This window comes from Brachyistius frenatus, unplaced genomic scaffold, assembly GCF_029030835.1.
Source record: "Brachyistius frenatus isolate BFR_SWC_R1_liver_20210118 unplaced genomic scaffold, ASM2903083v1 Contig_50, whole genome shotgun sequence".
Lineage (NCBI taxonomy): Eukaryota > Metazoa > Chordata > Actinopteri > Embiotocidae > Brachyistius > Brachyistius frenatus.
In genome coordinates this window covers 1,263,573-1,273,456 of record NW_027210649.1, presented here as the reverse complement: position 1 = coordinate 1,273,456, position 9,884 = coordinate 1,263,573, and the positions used below count along the sequence as shown (strand labels likewise).

At 40.2% G+C, this 9,884-nt stretch overlaps 1 protein-coding gene across 1 annotated transcript; it reads left to right on the top strand.

Moving 5' to 3' along the window:
• The first annotated feature begins 821 nt into the window (after window positions 1–821).
• plp2b (proteolipid protein 2b) lies at window positions 822–9,071 on the top strand. The gene is made up of 5 exons (XM_069704281.1): window positions 822–1,248; window positions 5,449–5,604; window positions 5,694–5,792; window positions 7,715–7,811; window positions 7,922–9,071. The coding sequence occupies exons 1-5, from the start codon at window positions 1,153–1,155 to the stop codon at window positions 7,933–7,935; spliced, it is 462 nt and encodes a 153-aa protein (XP_069560382.1). The 5' UTR covers window positions 822–1,152; the 3' UTR covers window positions 7,936–9,071.
• Window positions 9,072–9,884: the final 813 nt, after the last annotated feature.

Here is a 9,884-nt window from a genome sequence, read left to right as displayed (position 1 = left end):
TAAATGATCAGAACATTTTACTAATACAAAATCCTCCGTAGTAGTTAACACAACAGTAGTGAAAACAGATTTTAAGTTCATAGGATCATTAGCTTGAATTGACTTTTAATTTTTATAATTTGAGGTCAACCCAATAATTATGAAATTCATAAAATAAAAGTGTAGAATAAAGTAAGGCAGTCAAATGACTTTAATACAGTAGGCAATACAGTAATTCTTAATAGAGCCCCGACTAACAATTTCTCATGATCATAATGTTAAAACTGAACTTGATACTCCCATACAAATTCTTTATAGAGTTTTTTTTTGTGAGGGCCCACAGGTCAAAAAGGTCAGTGGACACTTCTTTAATCCTAAAAAGTGCATTTTATTAATTAATCATAATTTTTTTTTTGTAATGTAAAACCTTAATTCTGACAACCACTAATAAATAGCTGTCACTTCGGTGTAGTGGAGCACAATGTCTCCCTAATATGGCGGAGTAGAAGAAAGTTTTGACTGGCTGGACAATTAAAGTGTACTTTTTCTACAACCAGACGGACATGTAAAAAGACAAGATAGCCTCAAATTTAATAAGAATATTAAACGTTGTTAGTAAGGCAGGCATTTTTTTATTATCTAGTCACTGCTCTGTCTAATTATCAGCCACTGAGGAAGCCTTTTCGCAACAGGTGTTGCGACTCGTGCAGTTTCCGAAGAGCACCTGAAGGCAGCATGAGGGCGGCTCGGCTCGGCTCGGCTCGGCTGGCTCGGCTCGGCTCGGCTCGGCGGTGCAAACAGCAGCTCCACTCCAGGAAAGTGAAAGCCAACGCCCAACGCTCAGTTCCTTCAACCGTCCCTCCCTCTTCAGACAGAGAGCAGGCTTTCAGCAGAGCCTCTGCGGTCGTGACGGAGTCCAGTCAGAGTGCTTCACCCAAACTTTTCACCGGAGAAGTTGATTCATTCGCCTGCGGGGGAAGAGGAAAAAACAACAACAGAAAAAAACAGAAAAAACCCAACAACTCGTCGCTGGCTTGAGCGGTAGCTACGGCCACAAACACGGGGACCGTTTTTTAAATTCCGAAACACCTTTCACTTTGACGCTCGAGTTTACCCTGTTTGTGGGGTTTTTAATACAACGCATAGTAGGTTCAGTGAGTTATTTGTTACACAATGGGTGATACAAGTGGGTCCAACACTGCTAACTGCATGGAGAAGCTGAAAAATTACGTGAAGACCCAGAAAGGCACCATCCTCACAGGAGAAATAGTAAGTTTACTTAAAGACTAACGTCTTTACCTTTTTTTTTTTTTTTTTTTTTTTACCTTACTCTGTAGCTTTTTTATAATTGTCAACAACTGCTTACAAAACTGCAATCTGTAATATGTTGTGTGTGTGTTGCAACTTTCTTCTACTCCACCACATATTAGAGAGACATTGTGCTCCACTACACCTAAGTGACAGCTACAGTTATTGTTGTCATAATTAAGGTTTTACATCACCATCTATGAAATATTGATTAGTTAATCAATATTTCATAGATGGTGAAGTGGGTTAATGTTGGGCAGCTATTGATTTTTTTTTTTTTTTCTAATTGCTAGAGCAGCCTTTTAAAACTTAACTTTGGTCAGAAATAAGCCGCATTTTCTCCTGGTTTTGTATCTTTGAATGCAGGGAATGAAAAGCATGTGGTCTGCCGGTGGAGGGATCATGAAGTGAGGTTAAGGGTTTCCACCTGTCACGTGTGCTCCTCTGTTTTCTCATTTCGCACCAAAGAGCCAAATGCTGAGTGTTAATGGCAGATGAAGGGTCACGTGGGTTAACTCAGCCCAGTGGCTGTTGTCAGGCATCCCCTTGTTGTATTTAATACCACAGGCTGGCCGCAGACTATTTGTAGGCAGAGGAGTGAAAGTCCGAATATGGTGAAGAGGAAATGCAGTGTATATCAAATTCCTGTTAGTATAAAGGCTCATAAAGGGATTCCCCCTGTCCCCCCCCTCCCCCCCCTACATTATATCTCTGCACATCTGGCTCCATTTAAGCGGAATATATGCACCCACAATGGCGGAAATAGAAACATTACAGCAACACCCATGCCCTAATAATAAAAAAGGTAGTATGAGCAAAGCAAAATCTCTTCTTGTCGGGCAAGTCGTTGTATTTATACTGTCCTGGGTCTGGTTTCACATGAACGCTTTTGTTTGTATTTCACAGCTGTGTGTTTTCTCAACAGAAGTTGCTCCAATCTTTAGTGCTGTGCATGAGGTTTGCATTTTCAGTGGATGAAAGTAGGGAAGTAAATTTACTCGAATACTGTACTTAAAGTACAGTTAATTAAGCGTCCCAGTTCTTTGCCACATTGTCAAGTCAGTTTATTTATATGGCACATTTATGCCCAACATAATAATAATAATAATAATACCAAAGTTAATTAACACTACCTTGACCAACCAATGCATCTTAACTACGGCTGCAAATAGCAATGATTTTCATGATTGTCTATTATTTTTCCATGAATTAATCAGCTGTTTGGTCTTTAAAATGTATATATACATATGTGTATATACACGCGGTTAGAATGTCTTGTTTTTTTCCTGATTAACAGCCCACAACCAAAAGATATTCAGTTTATCATCATACAGGATGACAAGAACCAGAAAAGATTTATGTTTATTGAGCATATTTGCATTAAAAAATTACTTTAAAATTTTTTTTTTTTTTTAAATCTAAATCATGGGCAATTAATTGTCTGGCAACTAATCCATCAGTAATTGTTGCAGCTCCACTATCAATAATCCTGTGAGGAGAACAGCACTTTGTGCCACTGATGAAAGGTTTCTGCTCTCACAGCTCAGCAGGCTCATTATAAAGCAGCTCTCAGATGTTGGTGGTCAGTGGTGCACCCACTGTAAAGGTTTTTTTTTTTTTTTTTTTTTCTGAGCTAATGGAAATTCCAGACTAGTGTGAAGTTTAGTCCTGAGAACAAAGAATGCATGAACAGCTTAACACGCACTTCTCTGCTTCACGCACCACTGGATCCTGCCTCGGAAGTTTGTTGTTTCCTTTCCCGCTCATAAGTTTACTACAGTCTTGATAAAGTCTAAAGGAAATCATCTGTGATGGTGGATATCTGAAATAGTTCACTGTGGGAGGGAAACAGGAAGGCAAATGTCATTACTGCGAATTATTTCCAATTTAAAAGGGCTATTTCCTTTTTAAATTGGAAATAACGGCAGCAGCCAGGGTTACTGATCTTCATGTTGCTCCTGCTGGTAAACCAAAAATATAAAAGATTAACAGCAATGTGTTAGTGCCTCGCTAAAATTACATCGAGAGTTGTTTGTCTTTTTCTTTTATTCTGTCTTTCAGAGAGCGACTTTGTTTGAACATGTTCAAAGTTGTAGTGCAACACACAAGCCACACGCCCATCTAGTGCAGACTTCCGTTTGTCATGTGGCCCGGTTAAGCCAGGAGTGAGTGATAAGTTGGGATGAGTCATGCAACCGAGATGACTGTTGACCCTTCTGTTCAGTTGACATCACGTAAGAGGGAGTGAGATTGTCTTATAACTGAAAAACCTTCCTATTGTTATTTATCTGCTTTTCAAAATTTCTTAGTCAGAATAATTATTGAAAGTAAAGTAGGGTGGAGAAAGCAAGTGGTGGAAATGAGTAATGAGAAAATGAAACGGAACTTTCCTTTTACCCTCAACACTCATGCTATCCACATTGGTGAGTCACAGAAAGTGCCCCAAAAAAAAAAAACCCGCCCCAAAATGTAAGTGACTCCCCTAGCAACCATTGCTGTTTGGTGTGTCTCTGCACCGCGGACCGGCTCTTGGCTCTCATGTTGCTGCTGACTATAATTAGCCAACCGTTTGCAACAATTCCCCTCCAGTCAATTTAAATAGAGCAGCTCATTCTGGTGCTGTGAATGGATCCTAACTGGGATCTTTGAAAGCTGCCCTGTGCAAACAGATCCACCGCTTTGTTGGAAAACATAACGGTGTCAACATCTCAGAGCCTTTCTTGTTCCGAGGGACTCTCGTAAAGTGGGTGTTCCTCCGTGCGACGGCCTCCTCGGTGGCTGCAGCTCTCGGAGCAGCCGGCTTCGGCCTGAATAGAGCCTCTTTTGTGCAGGACTTTGGCCTCGGCCTCTTCGCTACTCTACAGAGGCAGCCTGTGCCAGTCTCGAGAACACATGAACTACTGATGCATCTCGCTCGCTGTCTGTGCGTGGCGGGTGAGGGGAGGGGGAGGCAGCAGTGGCAGATGTAGAGCTGCCGTCGAGTCCGTTAAATCATGTGTGTATCATGTAGACTGCAGTGAGTTGACTCCGTCTAATGAGTTGCCTCTGTCTGAGAATAAAACGCTGCAATTTTCACAGATGCGCTTCTTTTAGAGTCCCATTTATTTAGTCAGCATTACGAGAATAAATGACCTAAGAAGAAAGCGGAGCAGCTGGATGTTGCAGGACAACAGATTTTGTAGCAACACATGATGAATGAGTGATTATGGAGATTGAAGGTTTATTTTGTCACATGCCAATTCAAAATGTGCAGTGAAATACAGGTTTTCATACTCTTGAGACTTTTTCTTCTTAAGACTGGCCTTGAGAAAAGAATCATAATTTTTTTTTTTAAAGAAATAGAAATAATAAAATCAAGGTTTTAAGAGCTGCAATAATTAGTTGATAAATTGTTTACTTGACTGACAGAAATTATTTTTCAAGCACTCATTTAATGGATCCAAATGAATGAATGAAATTGTCAGGCTTAAAAAGACGTTTAGAACTTCAAACTATTTGAAGTCTGTCCGGCTTGTGTGAACACATCTGCCCACACAGTTGGACAGCAGCAGCAACAATAGAGATATTGAAAGAAAGAGGCTGATAGTTGAGCCGTGGGCAGCCCGAGTTTGTGATTTCTCCACGTTGGCTGCGTTTCAGTGGATCGAGAAGAATGCACGCTGACTTTTTAAAAAAAATTTATATATATATATATATATGATGGAACAAACACTCGCTGTAAATCTAAGATGAAAGCAGCATGTGTGATAGACTGACTGACAGAGTGAATTATATTCCATTCAGTTGTCTTACGCTAACAATATTATGGGTCGAAAGATAATTTGTCTTGGTTATCATGCGAGTGTTGATTTGGAACAAGTGAAGTGGTTTGAGTAAGCTAACAATGATGGCTTTGTCGGAGCGATTTACTGTCGCACAGTTCAATGGACAGATTTATTTTCTGTTGCTATGAGATGGTCAGGACTGTCTCATTCAAATTGCAGCTGATCTACACACTGTTTATATCATGTAATTCAAAGTAACCCGCAAAGTCTCAACAGCGAGGAGGAATTCAGGCAGCATCTGGTGGAACCGTGAAGATTTCTGGAATATCAAACATTATTTTCTCTTTGTTGTTGTTCCCCCCCCCTAATCTCCCCGTTCCCCTCGTATCACTCGTAGCTCCTCAGTTTCATAGTCATCATCTGCTTCGCTGCCTCTGTGTCTGGAGGCTTCTCCACTGTGGCCATCTGTGAGCTGATCTTCGCCATTATCTTCTTCATCATCTTCATGATGGAGCTGGACAAGCAGTTTTTGCTGGTGAACTGGCTCTGGAGCGTGAGTGTCTGACAGCACACGTACTTACACACAGGCTGACACATTTGAGATGCACGTTGCTTCATCTTCTGCTTCCCTCTTTTGTGCAGGATTTTTTCCGCGCCATCATTGGTGCCGTCCTTTACCTCATCACTTCTCTGATCTGCGTCATCAGCAGAAATGGGGACGGAGCGACTGTCGCAGGCGGGGTCAGTTATGTCACCGTGAACCAACCTGTGATCTCAACTGTGTCCTGAAACTGTTCATGTTACCATGCAGGTTTTATTGTTTACCTTGACGACTGTAAACTGTTATCTATGAGTTATTTCCATGATGTAGAAATTGAAACCCGCGGCTTTGAAATTTGCTGCTGCGTTTACGCTACGATACACAATCAAACTTTTGGAGAAGTTGCTCTGACAGTATTAAGTAATACTGCTGTCAAATCACATGTCATGCTTCCTTCACGTTCGGGTCTACAGCGCACTGTACGACTTTTCACATAATGGGACTTTTTCAGACAAATTTCTAACGGAAACTACAGGTCTGTAAATTCAAGTTGTTCAGAAACATGTCTTTCCCTTATCGCCAGCTGTTCAGCACACTGACAGTTCTGATTTTATCAGAGCCAGAACAGGATGCAAGAGAAAAGACGTCCAGTTGTACGTATGGTCACACACAGAAAGTAAGAGTAGCTCAACACACAGCCACTAACTATATTATTAATGCAACAGGAGTTATTAAACAAGCTACATGAGTAATGAATAGGGGAAGTAGTAACACCTGCAGAAGACCAATAACCAAATTTTGGATCCATAAGTTGCTTGCTATTATTAGATTACATCACATCTGCGCATTATATCTGCGATTTGCATTGGCATTTTTGGAAACTTGTCAAATGTGGCCTCAAATTTTGTAGAGTTTCTGTTGAGACTTTTACAAGCAGGTTAAAAATGATTAGTGTCACTGGTTCATTGTTATAATGCTGTTCTTTACTCTCTTACAGTCTGTTTTGATTATACTAAAGGAAAGATTTTAATATTCTGCGGATGTTTTTCAAATCTCACTCTGGCCTGGTGATGGAGACAGGAGACTTATTGTATTTCAAAATCTCCCAAGTGTCTCTGATCCATGAAGCCCTCAGATGTTCATTCTGGCCTGACTGTTGTGTAGCTGTTATTGGCTGAATTTTTTAAAACTTTTTTTCAAGTGGAAATTTCAAGAAATAGCCGAGGGCTAAAGAGGTTGAGGTCTGGCCAAAAATCAATTTACTACGATGGTGTAAGAGCTACCAAATTTAGCAGGAGCGTCACTACATTATCAACTGCTCTTATTGTCCAGGAGGCATGTTGATGTCACGTGTGTCCGGCCTCTAACACATCAAAAATGTGTGAAATGTAAAATGAGCCGCAGCCACGGCTAGAGAGAGGGAGAGGACGGTGCATCGGACCCAGCTGGTCTGAGTGAGGAGGTGTTGATACACCGGGCATCTCACGAGACGAGCGAGATAAATGCAGGAACAAAATATCAAAGCGGCGAGCTTGTCGTTGTATTACAAATAAAATGGAAGCCAAGCGCAACACGAACCACACAACCTTACTCTCTGCTTCCTTTTACAGTCAGACGAGGACATTAGCAAATATTTTATCTGTAATTTTCTGATAATCGTATTTGTTTATTCTTTCTTTTTGTTTTAATTCATGTTTTTTTCCCCTCAGTATTGAGTACTTACTTTGTGGCTGATACCAGTGAGATTTATGTAAACCTTCCTTCCTTCTTCTGTCAGTGCACTACGTTGTATTTTTATGCCTTGTCTTTGGTTTCATTCTTGCAACACAAAATCCATCACGCATGTATCTACAATACACACAATACACACCAGAGCAACTTCCTGAACCCTCAAGTCAATGTGACAGACTGGAAGTAAAAACAAATGTGTGGCCGTGCAGCAAAGTCTTGTCGGCACTTAACTTTAGCTGTGTAGCACACATATTGACAGTTTATTGAATCATTACAGTATTTTGATGCATTTTCATGAATCTTATTTTGCATTCACCAACTTGGTGGTCCTGTATGTGATCAGTGAATGTAACTACCGTCGTGATTCTGATATCGAGCCGTTTCCTCTCAGGTATTTGGCCTGCTCGCTGGTCTGCTATTTGCATATGACACCTACATCATCTTCCTGCAAATCAAGATTACCAGACAACACTCTGCGGCTTCTACTGGTGAGCGCAACAGATTTTTAACTTTCGTGATGCACTCCAGATATGCGCTGGATGACCAAAGAGAAGTTTTCGCTGATTTATTTAATTTTTTTTTTTTTTTTTTTTTTCAGATGACAGAGTTTAAACACTCCAAGACGCTTGTACCTCTGTCAAAAAGCACAGCAGAAAGAGGACATTGTGCAGCAGTGGACCGGGTCAGAGAGAGGACGATGGACAGTTAAACGAGCAGGTCACAGTTTAATCAATGCCACTGTAAGGCGGGAACAGATGAGATTTTATTTTAGTGCCGAGCCCGGGAGGAGGATGTCATAGCCAAAGTGAGCGGTACTGTATTTCTGTGCCTGCATGCCGACTTCACCAGGAATTCCCCTCCCAAGCTTTTATTCCAACCTCAACGTACCACTGGTTAAAAAGGGAAAACTGTCAGTAACAGGCAATGTAACACTTCGGTTGATGTCATCAAGCAGCTTGTCTAATACACTTGTCTACTGTTAATGGACTGCTGTAGTAAATATTAATTGTGCTATTTGGACTTCAGGAGTAATTGACACTGAGATGGGTGCTTGAGGAATTGTTTAACACCATAATTTTGCTAAATTTGTTTTCTGTATTTTAAGTGCGATTTCTCAGTTGGTTATGCGTTTCCTTTTCTGTAATTTAATCACTGTAATGCCTGTGTGTTACAGTGCCTTATTCAAATGAACTAGTTCCTTCATCTTTTATTCCTGAATCCTAAACATTTGTAGTGGCCTGCTGTCATTGAACAGCAATCATTTGGTTGTTTTCGTTCCAATAGAGTTTAGAGTGTTTAGAGCCTTTAACCATCAAACACGTTAATTATTTAAGTAACAGTGTAATCCTCCAGTTTTACCCATCTCCTTTAATTCTTGCTCAGGTTATTATGTTTTTTTCTTACATTTGTAACACGTTTTGAAGGTGCAGAATATTTTTCTGTCATCGTTTTACACTGCCCAGTCGTACGGTCCCGTTTCTTACGCGTTCTCTTTTGATGAGGCAGATGAAGAAAAGTCAGTTTCAAAAAGAAAAAAATTGTTGAAAGTTCAAGATTAATGTGGATATCACAATAGTTTGTACTGTAATTGTTTCTTTAACCCGTTGGCAGGGATTTGTCCAAGTAAAACATTGCCTCAATATTTTATTTTTTTTCTAACATGCTTTACAAGAGTCTGCAGCTTGTAATCTGAAGAGTCAAAGCAGCCTTGCTTTTGGAAATAAAAGCCATTGTCACAACAAAGAAAATCTGTTTTTGTAGCCTGCATTGCACACAAATCTTTCATTCTCCAAGGACCTCATTTGATTGCATATATTTCTAGGTACTGTATTTAGATTTTGACTGTCACTTGTCTTCTATTTCGTTGCCACTAGATGGAGCAGTCTGCCACTCATCTTCTGGCACTGGGAAAGTTAACAGTTTAAAATCAACTAATGTTAACAAAGCTGTGGTGGTGATGTCGCAGTCTCTAATCAGGGTTCTTGGTATTTAAATGTGATCGGAAGTGACTGTTTTTACACTGTTCATGCCTTGATCTTTGTTGATGTAGTGCTGCACGCATCTGTGAGCTCTAATCTCATCTGATTTTCTTTTTCATCTATTCAGTTCATGCATGTTGTCCCTACTTTTCATTTTGAGATTGTGTTCATGAAAATCCTTTCCTACTTTTTTTTTTTTTTTTTTTTGCTTTGGTGCTACAGCCTTGCAATTGCAATAACCACTTTTAGGACGCTTGTCATTCGACCGACCTGCTGTGGAAGGATGATAATCCCTTGTGTGGCTGCCATCAAACTAGTTACCATTGTGACTCACTCGCCCAAAACGCACCAGTGTGCGTATTTAGTCTTCAAAAACATTTATTCAGGAATAATAATTTGGAGGATAAAGCCACAGTGGATGAGTAGAACCAAGATCTGAATGTACAGATGGATATAGACTGAACATGTCATGAATCAAAAACGTCTAGTTAGGACTCATAAATCTTTGTATGCATGTCAACCTATTTTGTAGCCTAGGTGAAATACAGGCCAAACTTTGGGACAGTTTGTTGCTGAGGTCTC